This window comes from Dermacentor andersoni, chromosome 4, assembly GCF_023375885.2.
Source record: "Dermacentor andersoni chromosome 4, qqDerAnde1_hic_scaffold, whole genome shotgun sequence".
Taxonomy (NCBI): Eukaryota; Metazoa; Arthropoda; class Arachnida; order Ixodida; family Ixodidae; genus Dermacentor; species Dermacentor andersoni.
The window spans coordinates 110,945,749-110,968,240 of record NC_092817.1 but is presented as its reverse complement, the minus strand read 5'-3'; the positions used below and the strand labels follow the sequence as shown (position 1 = coordinate 110,968,240).

The window sequence follows — 22,492 nt, the reverse complement described above, 5'->3', positions numbered from 1 at the left end:
CGGCGCTCGCCGTTTCCCAGCGGTTTCCGAAGCGCACGTTACGTAAACCGTATAGGACGGACGCGCCCTGTTGCGACGTCCTGGCCTGCTCGCTACACGCGCTTCGCCAGAGGCAACAGGAGATGGCGGTCGACGTAGAGTGGAGTGAAAGTGGGGGGGAGGGGAAGCGAACGCTCTCGTCGGGAAGGCGCGGCTCCAAAACAAACGCCGGAGGTGAAGCGGCCGACGACGTTACTTTGGAGAGCGCGTGGCGCTCTTGTAACGTTGGGTGGTGTTGGGGAGCGTGGAAATGCGCGCGCGCGCAACCGGTCGGTCCCCGGTTTATTTTTTTCTTTGCGCCAGATCGCTGCAGTGCATCGCGTCTTGCTTTTTTTTTTTTGGGGGGGGGGGGGGCGACAAAGTTGCACTGCAGCTGCTTCACGGCGCCACTGCCGTTTCACTTTTTCGGTTTGCGTTGCACCCGTTTCTGCCAGAGCGGCGCGGATTAGCCACGTGTCCCCATTTCGAGAAAACATATGATGTGGGTAGCGTGGAAGGGAAAGAGAGAGAGAGAGAGAGAGAGGCTATAACTGCTTAGTTCGTGAAGCCGGTTGATCGTGGCTTTTTATCTTGCGGGTCGCTCGCGTAAATTGATGCAACTAAGCCTCCTCGATTCGCGACTGGATGCCTGGTGCGCTAGTTTGAAAGCAGAACTGGTTTGTGTTTTTGAGACCGGTGAACGTCCTTGCACTTTTCTTTTGTAACGAAATAAAAAAGAAAGAAAATTTGTCAGCACTTGTGAAGGACGAGCAGCGAAGCTTTCGTGTGCTTTACCTCAATCGGCGCATCTACTTATATATAGGTATTATTATTATTATTATTATTATTATTATTATTATTATTATTATTCCGCCGCATGGCAGACGGGAGTTCTGTAACGTTTACAACTTCACTGTGAACTAATTATGACAAGTAAATGAAACTCGGCGTAATAATAGAGTCGTCATAGCGGCCAATTTCTGTATATTTTTTTCCACAATGCCTACATTAGATTGAGAGCTACAGAGCATTCGCGAGAAACTGGAGAAGAAAATTTGGCCCTGGTCACCGCTGAGGTCCAAGGAGCAACAGCCAGCTGAAAAGGGCTGCTGCAAGCCGAAGGGACAGGAAGACTCTTGACTCCTCGGGACTCTTGCGGGTGCAAATAAACGTTATTTCTCTCTCTCTCTCTATTCGTGTCGACGCGACGTGTAGACAGCGACCAGCGCCGGAGGGTAGTTATATACAGCTTCGCTGTAAAAGTATAACGTGACGTTGCCCTGGAAGAGGCCGCCCACCTAACACGCATTAGAATTTTCGAACTTAATGTTGGATGTTACTTGCTGTGGAGGAAACTGAAGATGACGACGGGGCGAGTCTGGTTTACACGGCAAGCAGTGACAGCGTCGTTGCTTTATCCAAACTATATTGTGCACGTAATATGCAATTTTGTACGCACGCAAACATTACGTATTTTGAAGAGCCAGGCTTTCTTTGGGGTTATTTTCGGTTTACCTTGCTCTTCACGCATGAAAAAGGACGATGGTATGTATGTATGTATGTATGTATGTATGTATGTATGTATGTATGTATGTATGTATGTATGTATGTATGTATGTATGTATGTATGTATTAAGTATGCTCGCATACATGAGTATATAGTATTTACACTCATGTACAATGCACTCACCATATGTCTCATGTACAAATCATATATACATCTATGTATACATGACCCTGTGGGTGCTGCTACATGTTTGGTGTACGGTGCGGGAGCAGTGAGAACTGTCATTCTTCGAGAAAGCTAGCTTCTCCGCGATGCAACGTCGGTCCGCCGCCCGCGCTGCCAGCGGGTTCCCTTCGCGACGATGGGGTTCTGCTGCTGCTGCTGCCGGCTTCCACGGCAGCGGACGGGGGGGCCGCTTCCGGTGCGTTCTTCGCCGTCGCTGCTGGCTGGTGCAGCAGCTGCCGCGAGGAGGGTCGCCGGCATGGGGAAGGGGGGGAAGTTGGGCCGCTAAAGAAGCGAGGAGGACACGGGCGAAGGAAAAGCAGCCTGCTTGGCCGCTGCTGACGACACCGGCCTCCTTCGGCGGCCGTCACGGCGACCTTGGCAACCGTCCTGCCAGGCGTGCATCGTGCGTGTGTTGTGTGTGTGTGTGTGAAAGCTTCTCGCGGGAGCAGCGTCACCGACGGCTGCAGCTGACTCTGCTGCTTGTCGCTTGGACGCCGCTGCCGCAGTTCTCCGCCGCTTCCGAGGGGAGCGTCGTGTCACCGTCGCAGCAGCCGCTTTCCGCGTCGTCGACGCGCCCATTGCTCGCCGCCGCGGAGTTCGTTGCGGCCGCGTATCCATTTCTTCGGCGCGGGGTGCCTGTCTGGGACAGCGAACGGCCGCCACGGAGGAGCCGCCCGTGTACCTGTTCACCTTCGACGACGTCGGCATGGTGTTCCAGCGCTGGGGTACGAAGACAGCGCCCGTCGCCGATGCGTGGTGACCGCCCCCCGCCCTCGATTACTACGGTCGCGGGCCACGCTCTCGGCCGACCGGAGGCCTAACGGCCCGCATCGTCGAGGAGCCCGCTGGTGCCGAACCGTCGTCCCGGTTCATTACGGGCCCTCGGGTGTCTTGCACGGGCCGGCTAACGAGCCCCGTAATTAGCGTTGGCCTCCGGTGCCATTAAGCGGGAGCCGCTAGTGTCCGCAACAAGTGACCGTCGCCCCCGCCCCGCGTGATCGCAAGTTCACAGAGGGGGGCGTTCTTCTTTCTCGGTCGAAGTTCCCGCAGCGAGAAGCATCTCTTGACCTTCTCCCCACCGGGCGCGCATTGTGTTGTGTGTGTGTGTGCGCGTGCATGCGTGAGTGCCTGCGCGGCTCCGGAGCTGCAGCCCGATCTGCGACCCGTACGAGGTGCAGGCGGTGACAACGGTCGACCGGGGATTGTGTTTTCGTGCTGCGCCCGTCGCGTGAGCTGCGGCGCCCGCAGGGGCGATGCCGCTCCTCCGTCTTCCCCGCTGGTGTTGTTTGTCTTTGTGCTAATATGGTCGCAACAGTGCAGTGCCCCGGGGACAGCGCGGCGAGGCTAAATGCGGCCCTGTTTGGTGCATTAGGCTGGGCGGGCAAGCGCGCCGGCGCCCGAAGGGCAGCAGCGCGGCCAAATCGTGAAGAACGCATATGCGGTGCGGCCTGCGAAGCGTGCTTGTTTCGCGTTTGTAATTGAGGATTCACGTGGTGTAGGCTCACGCCGTGCTTGTGAACTGTGTTCGAGCGCAGCAGATGCCAGCGCCGGCTGACATGACTGGTAACTCGTTACGCCTTTTCTGTCGTTTCTTTCCGTGTGCGCTCAGTGTGAGGCAAATGTGCGCGCGGTTCTGAATTAGGCACACCTCTGCTGCGCCATTTGCCTAATAAGCAAGTCAACGTTCTGACCAGTTTCTAACCCGCATAATGCAGTGCTGATTGCATGTGGCAGCCAGCAGTAAAAGCAATTTGCCAAAACTTATCAGTCATTTATGTTCCTTGTTTCAGAACCTTGCGGCAAGTTTCTATTTGCAGCCAGAAAAAGTTAGTCGTTTAGATGACCAGTAACGTTATTTCCACATGAGCATGGAATCTGCTTCAACAGCACGATGTTGCTTATTTTAATGTTGACATCACAGTTTCATGAATGCTTCCCGTGTGAATTGAGCAGCACCCCAGTGATTGCATTATTATGTATTAGTATTGCCTACTCCAAAACTTCAGACCTCAGTACAAGTGGCCAGGGCTGTAGCCTCTTTAGGTTGTTCACGCTAGGTAGTGCTTTTCCACATACAGAACATGTGTACAAGGGTGCACTTAAGGCAGGAGTGAAGCTTTCATGGCTCGTATGTGCAGGCTTGTGCCGGGGTTCCAGCAAGACGGACGAGCCCCAGCCGACAGCCCCGGCGGCGACCGAGCCTGGGCGACCTCGGCCAGGCCCCAAGCCGGCGCCGCCACCGCGCAAGCGTGGACCTCCGATAGACACCACTCCAGTATGTTGGCTTTGCCACATAGCACATGTAGTGTGGCATACAGCTTTGATGTATATAAATAATTCAGGATCAGCTCATGGCAGTGCCATCTTGAAAGCACTCGGCTGTTAGCAGGGGCTGCCGACAAAGCGAGGGCTAATGCAACTCCAAACGAACTGGTTCAGTAGTTTCACATTAATGCTATTGATGGAATAATACCGATAGTTTTATTTTGGTAGTTTAACATGGCACCGCTTTGCTCATGACAGACTTGCACATGTAACAAATGTTCTGTGAAGTGACTTTCTAAACCATCTTAAAGTACACTTAAGCTTAATGGTAACTGGAGGTTGAATGCACAATGGAGTACTATGCAATAAACACAACAACAAAGGTAGGAATAAGTAAGAGTTGTTTCATTCTACCCTGTTCATTATTGCCCTTGTCCTTGTGGTGCTGTTTTGTTGTTTATAGGTTTCTAAGGTGCTGAATGATCATGTTGCAATAACTGAAACCAGATTTTTCTTTTGCCACATGTGCTTGAATGTTCACGTGTTCAATAGTGATCCTATTTGTAAAATTGTTCCCACAATTGTTGCTTTTGCATTCATTGGTGCTCCTGTTTGCCTACGAAGCAGTAATGTTTCAGTTGCTTTGGGGGGTCATATCTCACAGTTAACAAATCTGAACTTGCATGTACCTTGTGTTCTAAAAATTAACAATACCATTATCAACTTCCACCATCCCTGATTTTGCCTGCTGCAATGTTGAAACGTACAATTTTGTGCTAACTGCTCCGATCTTATATTTTGTCATGTTTCAGACACCACAGAAAGACGGTGAAGCTGTGGAAGAGACGCGGAGGCAACCAGAGCAGCCTGCAAGCCCCTTTGATGAAAATGCTGAGTGGGCAGAGATTGCAGACATCATGGCATCATTTGGGAGTGGCATTGCGAGGGAGTCCATTTTTGCAAGAGATATGGAGGAGGAGTTTGCTCGCACACTTACACGGCAGCACAAAAAGAAATCGGGCAAGTATTTATAAGGATTTACCAAAATTTTTTCCTTCTTTTCGGAAATGTGATCCAGATACTTTTGAATGTGCCTGCACAAGCAGTAGCAGTATCATGCCTGTGTGATTAAATTCAATAAACTTGTTTTCTGTTTCTTACATTTAGAACCGAATGGATCGGCATCGTCTTGCCCCGAAAGCATTGAACATTGGCTCCAAGATCTTGGCCTTCCAGAGTATGCCAACTTGCTTCTGGTGAACGGATATGACGATGTTCGGTTTCTGGTGAGAAATCTTTTGGTTAGCAGCAGCGCATGACTTTCAATGTGGTTCCAGTATCGATCAGGCTAATTTTGTTTATGCTTACTGCATGTTGCTAGAAAAATAAATCTGTAGGCTTTAAATGGAAACACGTTTTCCTTAACAGAAACAACCTTCATCTGTTATTTCTGACAATTGTAATAATGTACATCTTGCTTCAAGTTCCCAGGTTCAGTTGTTAGATCGTGGTAGGGCAATTTATGCATACTTGAAGTAAAGGGGATGGGGCCCAGACAGTTGGGCCAGGGGAAAGTAAAGAGGTATCACTAGCAGCAACATTCGAATTGTACACAACTAATCTATAACTACACTTTTGAGTAGGTCTGTTAACAGAGTTTTACTATGTCTCAAGTGGGTTTTGTTTTCTTCAAGGCCTTTTAAATTCTGGAAAATGTTATCACTTTCTTTGTGTCCCTCAGGGAGGTGGGCTTGTGGAAGACCAGGACCTTCTAGACATGGGTGTGTCCAACGCTGAACACCGGCGGCTTATGGTTGAGTCGGCGGCACAGAAGCTTCCCCCAGTTCCTCGACTAGAACCTGGATCGGATCCGGGCTTGGATGCCTGGCTAGATTCCATTGGTCTTGGCTGCTACGCACAACGGTTTCGGGACAATGGGCTGGGCTCTCTGGACCGCTGCCGCCAGATTTGGGAACTCGAGCTGAACACTGTGTTAGAAATTAGCAAACTCGGACACCAGAAACGAATACTTGCATCGTTGGGTGAGCGGGCAAACAACAGCTACGCTGACCTTGATGAGTTGGACCTCGGTCTCTCTAAACTGGTAAGTCATAGCAGTAAGCAAGCTGCCTTTCTTTTAAAAAAAAAAATCAAGCATCTACTTATACAAACTTTGAACACAAACTTTGAAACACATTCCTTAGAAAATTTCTGTAATTATTGCAATAGTTCGTAATTTTCGTGACTCATGACAAAACTTGGCATGTTGCCACAGCCATGTTCAAAGTGGCTTTGGTGGTCATACACAGCACTGTTGCATGCACTTCACAAGTGTGAAAACTTCGCAGAGGAATGAAAAAAATAATGCGAAGACGGGGCACAGCTTGTCTGGTGTATATGCGATTCGGAAACCTAACACTGCATCCTTCTCACTGTTGTGACATGCCATTGAGCTACTCTACATTACGGTAGACATGCGCCAACAGCCAAACTTAACACTTTGTTGACATGAAAGTTGTCTTACCTGATTGTCACACACCTGCTGTTATAAAAAAAAATATCAATGGTTACTATTCACCTTTGTCAGTTTCATGGGTCAGTTATATTGAACCTTGCACAACATTAAGACTTTGTATGTTGTAGAGTGCTTTGTTGCTTTCATCATCCTAGTAATGCCGATGGCCATAAAGGTTTTTGGTGTTACCATAAACAGTGAAAAGATCTTCAAGCATTGCAGGTGCAGTGTTAGCTTCAGAGGTACTCAGAAGACTGTAGTGGTCACTCGACTCAGGACTAAATGACTATAGTGGCAGAGTATTCTTCAAATGTTTTCAGAAAAAGGAAACTTATTAACAAAGGAAAGAAGTACAAACTTATCTTTTTTATATTTTCTGACTAAAGTGCTGTGCCCGTGTAAAGTTATCTTACTGTATTTCCACTCTTTTGTACCAGTTTTATGCAAGGAAAGTTATCGAAAGTTGACAGCTGTAGCCTGCCCTCTTTTGAGCACAAACAAGTTCTGCTCCCTTGACAAGCAATACTGTAGCACCAAGAAGGTGTTGTTAAAATTTGTCTTGTTTGTGTGGGAATCTCAAGGCAATGCTGCCGCCCATTGCTACTTCACTCTTTTTCTTACTTGCCTAGTCTTGCCTCATGGTAAGAATGAGCTTACTTGATACACTGAAAGCATTATCTACAAATTAAGGTCTTTACTGTCCTCTATTCTATAGTAGAAGTAAAATCTCGTTAATTCGAACTCGGTGTGCCGGAAATTTATACAAATAAAATGGAGTTCGACCTAAAGATGCTGTACCTATGTGGTACAGCACGCAAAACCAAGCAGACATTGGGCTTGCACTGAAAAAGTCTTATCTTTCCTCCATCAGCGCTCGACAAATGCTGGAAGAAGCCTAGGTAGTGCGATAAGATCGTGTTTCGTGCGTCGTTTGCTGTGAGTGCGAGGAAAAGCATGCGAGACAAGAAATTTGGTCCTTGTGGCAATCGCATTTTGAAAATGTTTGTGGGCACAGGCATATATGAAATCTCTTAATTTGAATTGACGGATAGTAATTCAAACTGCTGTTTATTCCGGCAATGCCCCATGTATTTGCATAGGGAAAATACCACACAACCGATGTTTCGAACAAGATATCCCGCTCCCACGGTCCGTCCTTCGGACAAATCTGAACCAAAGACGAAGGTTTGATGCATCGCTAGCTACCATAATGTCATGTGGCGCATTAATACTACAGTATTGGTTGTTTGTCTGGTTGCGCTCTGTGTCACCAGGTGGCTGCACCACGCAGGCCATTCCTGTTTGTGCGTCATTTGATCTGGTAAAATGCCCAATCCGCTTGTGTTTACCCGAATATCGGATATGCTAAATATCTGCAGTGCTTCGCCTTTCGTATGAAACTGCGACCTTCTCTTTCTTTCTGCTCATCTTAAGTCGGATGAGAAAGGAGGGCGCGTGCTGCTATTTTACCCGCTCGTCAATTTTGCAGCACGCGACATTACGGTAGCTAGCGATGCATCGAACCTTTCCATTTGGCTCGGTTTTCTCCGAAAGGTAGCACATGGAAGTGGGAGATCTTATTCAAAATATTGGTTGCATGGTATTTTCCCTACGCAAGTACATAGGACATTATTGCCAGAATAAACAGAGCAGTTTGAATAATCCATCAATTTGAATTAAGAGATTTCAAATTATCGAGATTTCTTATATGCCTGTGACCACAGGCGTTTTTGAAATGCGGTTGCCACAAATGCAAAATTTCTTGCCTACTTATGCAAACAGCCAGAAATTCAGGCTTGCACTATGCAAGCTTGTGCTCGTGCTATGCATTGCACTCCTTCCATCGAGAGATTACCTTCTATCAGGAGTTTCACATTTAGACAACACATGTGGACATGCACGCATGCATTTCATGAACTTGCAGAACAAAGAGCAATGGAAATAAAGAGCAGAAAGCTCTTATTGTTTCAGCCTTAACTCATCATTAGTTGTCATCGCATCATGTCGGAAACGGGAACACTGCACTTGGACACTGCAGGTCCATTCTCCAGAGAACATTGTTTGTTGTAGGTCTAGGTGTTCAGATGAGGAGGAGTTTGTTACTGCGTACTGTCACATTTTTCATGTTGGATTTCACACTTCAGCTAATTACGTTTGACCTCAAACGCTATTAGACTGCTTGCTGCATTGGTGCTTCCTCTGCAGAATATGGGTCTTCGGGAGCTTGGAGTAGAAGACGATGACAGGCTGGCACCAAGCAGTCTTCGCATTCGACCGCCAACGCAGCTGATGAGTGATCCTGGTCGGTCTCCTGCATCCCACAGTGCTGCCAGCACAGCAGCTGCCCAGTGGAGGCACGACCCAGAAATGCTCATCAATGGCTCTTGTGAATACACTGCACATGTAAGATGCTTTCGTCGTTAGAGTGTGATATTCCTGCTGTGAAAAGAAGAAATTGGAAAGTTCAAGAGAGGCAGTATGTGGATGGTTATTTCCGAAGGATCGCTTTCTGGGTTGCAGTCACTTTTGGACCGTGTTGCATGACTTGGAACTGAATTTGTTGGCATCTTTGGGCAGAAGTGACTTGCAATGCGCCGAGCGTGCAGTCTTGGCAGTGTCGGGAGCGCCCTTACCCAAATGCCGATGCGCCCGTTGCAGAGTCATGCAAAATCTCGCAAAAGTAATCCTAACCCCAAAAGTGATAATTTCAGTATGCCACCTGTGCATCTGGTAGTGTGCTTTGCTATTTAAACAAGTGCTTATTTGAGAAAGATGTTGGTCGACTGTATTATTGAATACTAGCACCGTAAATTCACTTGTGATTAACTGCTCATTGCACTAGGCACTCAGTTTCCTTTTGCACTTTAAGCGTCATTTTTAGAGTTCAAATTTGTGTTCAATAGTGTTCTCAACCTGAAACTTGGCAGAATCCACACTGGTGTTTAGAGGCAGCTAGAATCAGTGATTTTTGTGGGGCTTCCAAGTGAACAACTTAACATGCATTGAGTTTGTTAGTGATACAGCTAAACTTCGGTATAACGAACTTCAATATAATGCAATTCTCAGTATAAAGAAGCATTTCACTTTCTATAACTTGTCCATAGAACACCATGTATTTAAAACCTCAATACAACGAAGTGTTTATGCGCTATTTCAATACGAAATGTCATTGCCGCCGCGAAGGAACGCCAAAACAATAAATGGAAACTTCCACGGATGCAGCTGATCGAATATTTGAAATACAAGCAGCTGCTCGCGAACGCACCTCTTTAATCGTGCGCAGCACGACTAAGAGCTACTGTCAAAACGGAAAAGCGTTATGTTCCATATAAAGTACAAGTGCGATAAGATCCTATCGCGCTCCACGTACTGTATACTTTGCGTGCGACTGAAAGCTTGCGAGGGTGAGCTGGGAAGGGTGGTGGCTGGTAAGTAAGAGCTGTCTTCCCGCGCGAGCAAGGGGAAAGAGGGGAGTCTGCTCGCGATAGCGCAATCGTACGCGCACGAGGAGTGGGTGGGTGGGTGGGCGGGGAGGGGTGCAAGTGGTCGCGTATCTTTTTTATACCGCTGCCTTGTCTTCGCATGGCTGTCAGCGCGGCTGAGCGCATACGCAGCCCGCGCGCTCTGTTTGAGGTAATCTGCTGCATGTGCAAAGTGTGGGCGTGCCGAGCTGGCGTGTCGTCGAATGCGCTGTCTTCCCGGGAGTTTAGTATCGGACGCTGCTTAATCTCTATTTTCGGAGACGTGTTGACGTGAGAGGCAGACGAAGCATTCGCTCCCCACTGCGGGCATTCTACAGCGAAGCTGTTTACCTCTAGCCCACGTATTCATCTCCCGCATGCGTCACCAGGGGGGGGGGGGGGGGGGGCACGTTCAGAAACCACCGATGGATTTGTTTCGTTTACGATACGTCTCACGTAGTCTTTCTTTCCGGGTTGCAAAGAAAGCCCGCGAAATATCAGAAAAGGCCGCGTGACGTTCGGTTCTCAAGCGTGCGTTCGGTTACAGGGTCGGCTTCCGTGGTATGACGGCGACAATGCATGCTGCTGGCCGAGCGCTGCCAATGAGATAAAGAACGCCCTGCCGCATCCTCGTCGCCAGTCGCGATGCAGCCGACCTTGTTCACCGAACGCAAGCTTGAGAGCAGCACAATACCACTGCGCGAACTCTCCGTCACGTGGCTTTTTTCATATATCGCGGGCTTTCTTTGCAACCCGGAAAAAAGAACTACGTGAGACGTATCGTAAAGGAAACAACTCGATCGGTGGTTCCTGAAGGTGCTCTATAAATCTGCGCATCATACTTGAGGTCCTAATTCAACCTACTTAATTAGTGAGTAATGGGAAAAAAATGAGTTACTATAGGCTATTGCGAATAGTATGCGTTCGCTTCAATTCGCTCCCGACGCGCCTTACATTTTTAAATTCTTGGCTCAAGTTATGTCGGACAGCCTGTATACGAAAGTGCACTTAGTGCAGTGAGTTGGCCTTCGTGCGCTTTGTTTTAAATCCTGTTTGACGAATAATGAGAGGGGTAAGTAGTGTGACAACGGCGCCTGTGCACGTGGATTGAGCTTCTTTGGGGAATTGGCGCGGACCCGTGCTCTCTCGAGGTCTGCGGGAGACAGTGTCAACCTTTCCCTTCTTCATAAAGAATCACTTCTCTCTCTGTGGTTATAACGTCACGCGCGTATGAGGTACCGGCGCGGCTGCAGCAGCGGTAGCGGCAGATGCCTGGCAGGTGCGGTGACCGTGGCGGTGCTTGTGTATGCGCAGCGTGGTGCCGTTAAAAAAAAAAGTATGATTTAATAATGTATGCAGCCTAAACAGCTTCGCTGGTAATCTGTCCCCATACGAATGTGGCGGCCCCTTGAATTTGTTTCGTGATAGCGTCGTCCCACTGGGGCCGACGCTATCAGCCGGGGCGGGGGTGGGGAGGGGGGGGGGGGGTGTTAGAGTGGAAGCGAAAGCGTGGTTGGCTTCGCTTCGTAGCGCCGATCTGAAGATATCGTCGACATGGCAAGAAACCGTATCTTCGTTGCCGACTCTCAAATGCAACAACACGAATTTAAAAAAAAATCAAATCTACTTTTTCCAATTGCCGGATAATTTGGAAAAATTCGCGACTCCTTCCGTCTGAGAAAAATTTATCGGCGAATGTACTTATTTGCATAAAGAATTCAATTTCGACGGACTGAAAGTGCAATATAACGAAGCAAAATGCCGATTTTACCAACTTCATTATGTCGAGGTTTAACTGTAGTATAGGGAGCCGACACTGCAGTTGGCATTATTAATTCTTTATTGAAATGTCACCTAAATATATACAAAGAAAAATTCTCATAAGGAATATGGCTTTGTATCAGTAAGGCAAACCCATTATTGCTTCGGTTTATGGGAGCAAAATGGGCTACAGTTAAAGGGACCCTGAAACGATTTTGGCGATTTTCTACAAACGTACTGAGTCGTTAGAGTAGGTCCTTCTGATCATTAATTGACACATCTAAGTGCTCCGCGTAAAGCGTGTAATTTATTATAAGGTTTTAAAAATGCACATCGCTGTCGATCGCAGCGCACTGCTCGGCGGAATTTTAAGCCGCCCCTACCCATATGATGCAAATAACCCATATGACGTCACGTGGGCGAGCTATCTGATTGGCTGACCAGGGCGCGTGATCGATAATTTTTCCAGCTTTATGGTAAACAAATGATCTTCGTAATAGTTGGAATGTTAGTTAATTTGTTTTTATAAAGAGAAAGTAGCAGAAAGAGAATGCACAAGAACAATTTTTCAGTACACTTAAGCACTTCCGGCACACAGCAAGTGTCGTCTGCTTTTGTTACAACGTACTCCATTTTGACGAGAGCTCCGCGGTCAGAGCACTATGATTCGACTTTGTTGCCTTGTGGACTGCAAACGTAGTGACTGGCAATATGTCAAGCTGCGACATCGTGTCCCTCTGCAGGGCAGCGTACGAGCGAACTTGCTGCTGCGCATCGGACTGCCGCTATCCGATCGGCGCCAGGATTTGCGCGTTTGTGGCCGTCACTTTACACCGGAAGATTACTAACGCACTAGCGTTTCGCGAGTACCGTATTAGGGCAAACGTAAGCGCAAGGGGACAGGGTCTGGCCGCTTGACTGTGCCGTAACGGGATGAGCCGAGATGAGCAGAAGGGCAAATGTGAATGGTCTGCACGGTGCAGCCACCTGGTGGCATAGAGCTCAACCATACACAGTAGCAGCAACGAAGCGTATTCTTTTTTGCTGCTGGTGCGTATTTTTCGCAGGAGTGTAATCAACACATTGTTTTTATAAATGTTTAAAATGTTTTACACTTGGTTAGAGCAATATTAGCGCTGTGTTTGGCTGGTTAAGCGCTGCGCCAACAAGTGTCTGGACCGTGCAGACCGATCAGGCCGCTCACGTACGTCTGCGCCAAAGTTCCTTCATCAGCTTGAGTTTATGCCTCCAGTCATTTGCCGATATGACCAGCTTGCCTGTGGCTAACGGAATACCAGACACGTTCGGCGCTACGACAGAATGCTCGCAACGCACGCTGCTTCGATAGCTCTCGCTTGGGGTCGACAGCCAAGCGGCTAGCGGAGAGGTTTCGCGCGGGCGGGGGCGGGCTTCAAAACAACCGGAAGTGGACGATGTGACGTCGCATCGTGACGCAGGACCAGTGAAGGCGGAGCTTAGCCCCGCTCGCTCGGCGAACGAGTTGAGGAGGAAAAGCATGGCTGGGGAGGAGGGTAACTTCTAATCGCTTGTAGCTCCATTAATACGTAACGCTTCACTTAAATTGTGGTGCGAATGTTCTACTTAAGCTGTACCCTACGCGTCTACAAAATTTGTCCGAACCGTTTCAGGGGCCCTTTAAGCAAACTCCTAACATTATTATAGAAGTGCTCAACATATGCTTATTCCATGATTGGTATTGAACTATTGAACTAATGGGGTGTCAATGCATGCTTGTATGGCTTTGCAGTACCTTGGCTCGACACTTGTGAAGGAGCTGCAAGGAACAGAGTCGACTCGGCAATCAATCCACAAGCTCAAGACATCGACACGCAAAATGGGCAAAGTGCCCTGTGTGCTGCTGTCCGTGTCACACCGTGGAGTTAAGTTTGTCGATGCTGTAACAAAGGTGAGTGGATTCAGTGCCATAAAGAACTGTGATACTGAATCTATGTTCTAGCGTTGCAAGCAAACATTGATTCTTCTCTCTCTTGCCTTTTTTTCTTCAGCGCCCTGTGTGCGAACATGAGATTCGGAATATCCACTGTGCCTGCCAAGATGCTGAAGACTTGACTCACTTTGCCTACATTACAAAAGAGCACCAAACAAACCATCACTACTGTCACGTGTTCTGTGCTCAGACAATGGTGAGTGTTTGGCATAGCCACATCACATTATGCCCACAGCTTGGGATCTAAAGCATGTATACTCCATTTTATTCATAGCAGGCAGTGCTTTGAAGCTAGAAAGAATTCCATTGCTCACATTTGCAACCAAAAAGTAGCGTGTTGCATATGAGCGAAATATGTAGTTATGCATCATCCAATTTGATTAGCATTACCTCGTGCGTTTACGTCACAAAATATGGCAATTTTTAGACAGAAGCTGTTGCAGATCTTAATGTCTTTACTAGTAAACGGCCAATGGCCACAGTGCACCGTTTACACTTCTGACCAAAACATAGTATGCGTACATCACATAATAAAAGCACAGATGTGTGTAAATAATAAAATGTAATTTGAAATGCTATTACATCGAGTTGTAGCTGTAATAGTCGACTTTCATTAATTAGACCCTGATGGGAGATATGAAATGGGACCTGGTGGGTCGAATTGAACAAGAGGCAAAAAAACCACCTAAACACATTATTTCATTTGGCAGTACTTGGCCGATCCTAGCACTTTCCAGAATTGAATGTGACCCACTTTCTGTGTGTTCAAAGCAAAAAACTAATGTAGAAATGGCGTTAGAGCTCCTAAACAATGTAAAAATCAAATTAACCACTTCACTGGTTAGTCTTGTGACTCATGCGATTCTCCAGAATGGCAAAAGAATGTGACGCGACTCGTTGCCGCTAGTTCATCATGTAAAATAACTTATCTTAGAACAAAAGTTCGCAATTGAAGTGATGTCTTGTTTAATGGTACAAACCCACTCTGGGGCATAGGCCACCAACTGGGTGATAGCAAGAAAAAGAAACAAGGGAAAAAATAATCGTACATGAGAAAGAAACCGACAATAAGTGACACGAAATAATGCATAGTAAAGTAGTAGGCCTTGCATAAACAGGCAAATACCTAAAGTAAAGGGTCGACGTAAAGAAGTAAATTAAAATTTGAATATTATTATTATTACTGTAAATTTGTCTTCTTGCTACTTGAATTTTCTTATAATTTAGTGAAAGAGACATAATTCTGGAAAATGAGAAATATTAAGGTAATCTTGTGTGTCGCAGAGGTAATTGCAAATGGCTTGGCAAACGTTCCTGTGGCTGTATTTTAATACCAACCCTCCATTTGAGAGTAAAACAGTGCTGCATGTATAAAGGTAGCCCTAGATTACAAAGTGGAATTTCCAAACATCGTTTTCATTGAGTAGAAAACCGCCGGCATGATAGTAAATGGCGATCGATTGATTTCGGCTCATTTCAAAGATAGCATAAAGGGGATATCGCCAGATTAAATCTGTGCAAGAAAAATTTAACACAAAGCTGCGCTTTGTGTTAATTTTGACACTTTGATTCGTTCACACTTTTATTCGTTGGTTAGGAAACCATTTTCGATTCAAAGAATAATTTATATATGCATATAAAGAGGGTCGATTTTTCTAATGAGCGGGTTTTTTGGCCAAAGAAAACTTCCTATATCTAGCCGCGGTGATGCACACAGTTGCCGGCAGCACAGATGTCACTGGACCATTAAAAGAAGCTCGTGCTCAGAATCGGCCATTTCATTCAGATGATTGTCTCGGCGGCCTGGCCCCCATACTAATAAGTGAACTTGTGGGGCGGAGCTAGTGCATAAAATGTGTAAAACAAAAGCAGCGCGTCGTCGTTGTTATGCTGCGCGAGACGGTACGCGAATCGCCGTCGTGTGATGGCGGTTACGATGACGCTTGCTCTGACGGTTTGCTATAAAATAGGCGTTTTCGGCAGAAGATTGGCGTGTGATCGACAAATTGTCTGCCGCAAGCCAGTTTTAAAATCTAAATAAGGAATGTCTGGTCTGAGAAATGGGCGGCGACCCTGACCCTTTCGTTAGGAACGAAATTAACCGAAAAGTCCACCAGCTTTTCTACGGTCAGTTTCAGTTTCGATTCTGGAAGGGCACTGTGTCGCCATGTCATGACGCCACGACATAGTACGAGGGAGCAGGACGTTGCGTCGTTTTGACACTCGCTCCTGCTCGCTCAGTCGCCTCGTATGCTGTTGCTCATTGGCCGATGTAGCAGCATGGCGGACGGCCGAGCGAGCCGGAGCGGGTGTCAAAACGCCGCAATGCCCTGCTCCCTCGTCACGTCAGGAAACAGTATCCCCCCTGAGAAGCGATACCGAAACTGGCTGTAGAAAATCCGTTATATTCAATTATTTCTCGCGCTCTGATGCTTGCCACTATTTTTGGTAAGGTATAGAGCTCCAGGACCTTCACTTAACGAAAAAGAAATGACTTGGAAATATCGTGACAGTACCGCCTTAAAAGGACCCTCAAACAATTTTTACGATTTTCTACAAACGTACGGAATCGTTAGAGTAGGACCTTCTGATCATTAATTGACGCATCTAAGTGCTCCGCGTAAAGCGTGTAATTTATTATAAGGGTTTAAAAATGCACATCGCTGCCGATCGCAGCACACTGCGCAGCGGAATTTTAAGCCGCCGCTATCCATATGACGCAAATCACCGATATGACATCAGTGGGGCGAGCTGTCCGATTGGCTGACCAGGGCGCGTGATCGATAATTTTTCCAACTTTATGGTAAACAAAAGATGTTCGTAATAGTTGGAATGTTAGTTAATTTGTTTTTATAAAAAGAAAGTAACATAAAGGGGATGCACAAGAACAATTTTTCAGTACACTTAAGCACTTCCGGCACACAGCAAGTGATGTCTGCTTGTGTTACAACGTGCTGCGTCTTTGACGAGAGCTCCGCCGTCAGTGTCAGTCTGTCTTTTCGCGAGCGCTATGATTCGACTTTGTTGCGTTGTGGACTGCAAACGTAGCTACTGGCAATATGTCAAGCTGCGACATCGTGTCCCTCCGCAAGTCAGTAGACGAGCGGACTGGCTGCAGCGCATCGCACTGCCACTATCCGATCGGCGCCAGGATTTGCGCGATTGCTGCCGTTACTTTACATCGGAAGATTACTAACGCAATAGCGTTTTACGAATCCGGTATTAGGGTAAACGCAAGCGCAAGGGGACAGGGCCTGACCATGTCGCCTTGCGTGTCGTTTCATGGAATGAATAGAAGCGCAAATGTGAATGGTCTGCATGGTGCAGCCACCTGGTGGCATAGAGCTCAACCAGACCCAGTAGCAGTAACAAACTGTATTCTTTGCTGCTGGTGTAAATTTTTCGCAGGAGGGTAATCGTTAACACGTTGTTTTTGTGAATGTTTAATATGTTTTACACTTGGTTAGAGCAATATTAGCTATTTCTTTGGCTGGTTAAGCTCTGCGCCACGGGTGGCTGGACCGTAGAGACCGATCAGGCAGCTGACGTACGTCTACGCTAAAGTTCCTTCATCAGCTTGAGTTTGTCTCCACTGTTCCGTCGAAACGTTCAGCTAGTGTGTGGTTACCGGAATACCAAACATGTTCGGCGCTGCGACAGAATGCTCGCAACGTACGCTGCTTCGATAACTCTCGCCTGGGGTCGACGGCCAAGCGGCTAGCGGAGAGGTTTCGCGCGGGCGGAGGCGGTCTCCAAAACAACCGAAAGTGGACGATGTGACGTCGCTTCGTGACGCATAACCAGTCCAGGCGCAGCCCCGATCGCTCGATGAACGAGTTGAGGAGGAAAAGCATGGCTAGGGAGGAGGATAACTTATAATCGCTTGTAGCTCCATTAATAGGTAACGCTTCACATAAATGTTGGTGCGAATGTTCTACTTAAGCTGTGCCCTACGCGTCTACAAAATTTGTCCGAACCGTTTCAGAGGCCCTTTAACACGAAATTAGTGTTTTGTGTACCACTCCAGCCCTTTAAAAAAAAGTTCGTGGTACTGATATTACGGTAAATTTTTGTAGCTTGACACGTTACTAGGAGTTTTGTCAGGAAGAGCTCAATCTGTATTTTAAATGTGGTAGTGGTAGGCATTGCGTCCCTCGCGTTCGCGCCATTTTACTCACTCGAGGAAACTCTGCCCTTGACAACAGTGACTTGTTTTGTTTTTGTGTAAGAAGAATATAATGTAGGAGTTAGCCTTATTTTGGCGTTTGGCCTTTGGGGATATTGCTGTTACTATTTGCACGTAACTACATTTTCTCCTTTCTACATTTAAACAGATAGTAGCAAATCCAGATGGTAAGGATATCCAGTTTTAAACGGCGCCATTCGGCGCGCATCAGCAGCTCTCGTTCCGAAAGGCGAATGGAAACTCGGCTCTGCGAAACAAGCGCTATTCTCGTCGCGAACGGTACTGGTGGCGCCCTCTGCAGGAAGTTAAGAAAACTATGAGAACAACTGGATCGAGAGGGGGGGATCTCTGCGCCACGGCGTTCTTTTTCCCATCTTTCTTTTTGTTTTCCTATTTTTCTTTTTATTGGCTTCATTGTTTTTTTTTTTTTTTCTGCGGAACTTTCTTTTTTCCTTTCTTCTTTATGTGTAGCTTGATTTTTGCTGCGTGTGGGAACGAATGTTCCGGTCGTTTGCCAGCTCGTTTGGTACGAAAGGAGCTGGCCTTAGTGACGCGGCTGTGGATGGCGGTCATTGGCGTTAGAAGGGCTGCACTCCTCAATCGCTTCCTAAGATAAGAAATGCCATCTATATCTCAAAAGCCGAGGGGGTGAAGGGTTAGTTTCTTTTCTCCCCCCAGTAATTATGCCTGTGGCTGAACGTTTCATCGTGGTGCGTGTTGTACAAGCAGAGAGGGGGAAAAAAATAGAAACTACTGGCTGCAAATTTGTCCTATAGCATGGCGTGCATCCGATAAGTTTTCAAAGATTACATGGATCCTCTGAGACGCAGGATGATGAAATTCTGACGTACATGGCTTAACAAGCTTAACCCCGAGCATATGCTTAATTTGAGAAGTGATGTTGCGCTCCTTTCGAATGGCGGCATGCTCACCTGCATCAGATCGATGGTTGTAATGGAGGCGGAATGCTACAGCGATTCCTTTTGTGAGATTTAGCTGTATGCTAGAGAATCTCGCGTGGCCAAAAATAAACCGAGCTCCCACTTATGGCGTCCCGCATATCCGAGCAGCGTTAAAACATCCTCGATTATTTTTTAAACACTACTTTAGCGGACGTCGCCTTACAGTCCCACGCAGAAACTTGCACCATATAGCCTTCTGCAGCTTTATTCTACATTGGTGTGTACATATTTTATTGTAATGCATGCGCGGACAACCTTCTGTGGCATTGAAGGAAAAGTTACGGAGCCAGCGCGCGCACAAGAAAAAGCGCTCCTGAAAAAGAAAAGAAAAAGAAAAGTGCCACTTTCTCGTCCGCGTTAGTTTAAGCTGGTCAAGAGAAAACGTAAGCACTGTATTTACAAGAGCAAAATGAGGATAGACCACTGAGTTTAAAATGCGACTTGCTTTGCTGCTTTTCTCTTCCGTGTGAGAAAAATTCGAAAGCGTCTCACGTGGCCTGCTGCGCTATTCAGTATTCTTATATAGGAAAACAAAGCACTGCTGGAGTACTTGGTGTAGTGCGCACGTGCTCTGTCCTCGTAGCTTACTCGAGGCGCAAGAACGCCGTTGACTTGCCGTCCCGCGCGACGGCGCAGTGTCCAGCTATAGTGGAGTGTACATTTTCGGTGCCGCGGAACTGCTGATTGTATAGGCTAGGGTACCAGTGAGGAGACAGGTTCCTCCAGCCAGTCTCCTCCTCACTGGTAGAGGAGCTCCACCCAGTGAGTGGTGGTTGAAATGGCCAGTCCACAAAGTGAACACTTAAATACGCGGCGTTCGCATTTTGATGACGGCGACAAGCAAGGAGGATCGTGTACTTATATTTACGCGCATGTTAAAGAACACCTGGTGGTTTAAAACTAACCCAGAGACCTCAACTGCGGCATTCCTCAAACCCGCCGGGGTCGTTTCGGTACGTTATGAATTCCGTGATTCAAGATACTTCGTAGCTGATGAGCAGCTCTACCGTCAGCGTACAGCGGGTACTTTTTTACGCTAATTGATTAGGCTGTTATAGTATTAACGGTAAACGCGACTGAATAATTCTAGCGATCAAGTTTAAGCGAAAGACGTCGCCCCTATAGGCCTCATCAATCCCTTGTGTCCTATTGTGTCGGTGCCAGCTGCGCCCTCGCTGGCGTATCCTCGTAGCGACTCCAGCGGAGGTGACACCACAGCTGTTTACGCCAACGGTGTGGAGCGGTGTCGCTGTGCCGAAGTGTTCTGTAGCGATTTATTTGATCGTATGTTTGCACATAGCACGTGTAGAGTGCGCGATTTCTCTGTCAACAGGCGTAACTGTGCATTGGAATACATTATATATACACATATACTGCTGGTTGTTTGTTAATCCGCAGGGGAGACTGCGTCAAAAACATACATTTCCATCTTTTGTAAACTGCAGCCGCTGCAGGTATAGTCAGAAGGGTCAAATTTCGGCAGAAAGTATGTTTTAAACATTTGTCTGCAAGGTTCGCTATGTGATGTAGCACAGTAAAGAGTTGCTGGTGCAGTAAGGCCTCGTCTCATTTTTTATCGCGCGTACGATCCTAAATAAATCATGTATAGCCCGCACCGATATATACACCGCATCGTTCGAAATTTCAGCATAAACATGCATAGTCCGCAGACTATTGTCCGGAAAAATGCGATACTATGGTCACAGTCACAACTTAAGGTCTTGAAAGCAGGATACATGTGTTGTGCACTCCCACAAGATAGGCCGCCGAACGTGCGAATCCGACGTTTAAACGTGTAATCCGCGCACTGAAGTCGCATCAAAGCGACATCCCCAGCGGTATAGCAACTGGACGGAACTTGCTGTTGACTTTTTGTTGCAGTCTGGGTCGCTTTCAGAACTCGATTCGGAATGCGAGAACAGCTTTTTGTCGCTGTAGAAGCCGTGGTTGTTCGTCGTCTACGTTTCACATTATTACGCAACGACACGAACTCTGCACGCACAATGGGGCGTTCTTAATGCAGAACTCACAAGTATACTCGAGGCCAGGTTTTGCTAGTTCAGACCTACGTAAGCACTAAATCGCCGCTTGTTTCGCTTTCTAATATGTTGCTGAATGGTTCATTATTCGTCAGCGAGCCTTACGGGAAAGTCTGTACTCGTATATAATTTCCATCGATGCAGATGAATGTGTCAGGGAGTTGTGCGTGTAGGACTCCGATCTTGGCGCGCACTATCCGAAAACTATATAGACCATGGCTCTTGCTTGCAAAAATTTATGAATGTGTGCACCGGCTGGTTTCCTTCTATTCATTCAACCCATATTCATGTTTTCTTCGGGTACTTTTTTTCGAAGAATTCTGTGGCTCGAGCCAGGCACTTTGCGGTAGGTAGGTAGGTTCCTGCAAACGCTCCGTAAGAGGCCGCTATCAGACGAGTTTATTTTTGGTCCTTGGCCTAATGCAAACAGCGCAGCCTTGATTACAAGTGCCGCTATAACATTTCTGCAAGACGCATGAGCTAGACGCAAGGCTTAGAGATGCCACAAATGTATACGCACGTTCCCCTCACATGGTTCATCAGCCCTTTTCCTCCCCGTCCCTTTCCCCCAGTGTAGAGTAGCAGGCCAGAGCAAGCTATAGCTCAAGCCGACTTTTTTTTTTTCTCTCTCTCTCTCTCTCTCTCCTCGTTTCGGGCCTCTTCAATAAAAAGGAAATTCAAGTGCCTGATGGTTCATCGATGTCAATGTTACTTCGTCATTGTAGTGTAATCAAACGGTCACCATTCAATCGTGATTATGCCGTCCTTATCAAGCCACCAGTCAAACAGTCGCTTTGGGGCCTGCATTGTCAGACCGCCGTCGTAATGCCGTCGTATTCATGCCATCATCGTCACGTGAAACTTGAGGGGCTTCGCCGGAGAAATCATCTACCGTTTGTTTTAGATATAACTTCATCATCCGACCCTGGTCGTGCCGTCGTCGTCTTACAAGTTTTCCAATACAGCCATCGTCACGCCATTGTCATCATACACTCGTTGTCATCCTATGTCCTCGATGCCGTTGTCAAGTCGTCGTAGTCATTCATTCGTTGTTATACCATCGCCTTTGCGGTCGTTACATCGTGATCATTGTAACTTCGACATCGGGCTCTCGTCATCCCGTCGTCGTCAAGCCATTGTCGTCAGGCTGTCGTTTCGCCATCGTTCTCATGTCGTCATCGTTATACCACCTTCGTCGATCCACTGACGTCAGTCCCTGTTCGTCATTCTATCGTAATCATGCGGCCGTCACTCAGTCGTGATTATGCGTTGTCATGCCATCCTCGTCACACAGGCGCTATCATGCATCCGTTGTCGTGCCGTCGTCGTCATGCATGCTGTCTTGGTTGTGCCATCGTCGTAATTCCCGCTTCTTCATTCGGTTGTCGTCGTACCGTCGTCTCGCCATCGTCGTCGTACAGTCGTCCTTATCTCATTGTCTTCATGTCGTCGTCGCCATGGCGTCGTCGTTATGCCATCGTCATAATTTGAGAATCGACATCTTGTTGTCATGCCGTCGTCGTTATACGTCTTTGTCGTTCAGTCGATATCATACTTTCGTCATTACATCGTCACTGCGGCGGT

The 22,492-nt window shown here is 47.3% G+C and overlaps 1 protein-coding gene across 1 annotated transcript in view; it reads left to right on the top strand.

Annotated features, from left to right (window-relative positions):
* The window catches only part of LOC126537466 (uncharacterized), a 119,474-nt gene that overhangs the window by 91,571 nt on the left and 5,411 nt on the right, over positions 1–22,492 (top strand). The window contains exons 10-16 of the mRNA XM_055074276.2: positions 3,889–4,025; positions 4,828–5,035; positions 5,183–5,301; positions 5,757–6,119; positions 8,736–8,933; positions 13,521–13,679; positions 13,780–13,917. Coding sequence (XP_054930251.1) covers positions 3,889–4,025; positions 4,828–5,035; positions 5,183–5,301; positions 5,757–6,119; positions 8,736–8,933; positions 13,521–13,679; positions 13,780–13,917 — 1,322 coding nt within the window. The remainder of the gene's footprint in view (positions 1–3,888; positions 4,026–4,827; positions 5,036–5,182; positions 5,302–5,756; positions 6,120–8,735; positions 8,934–13,520; positions 13,680–13,779; positions 13,918–22,492) is intronic.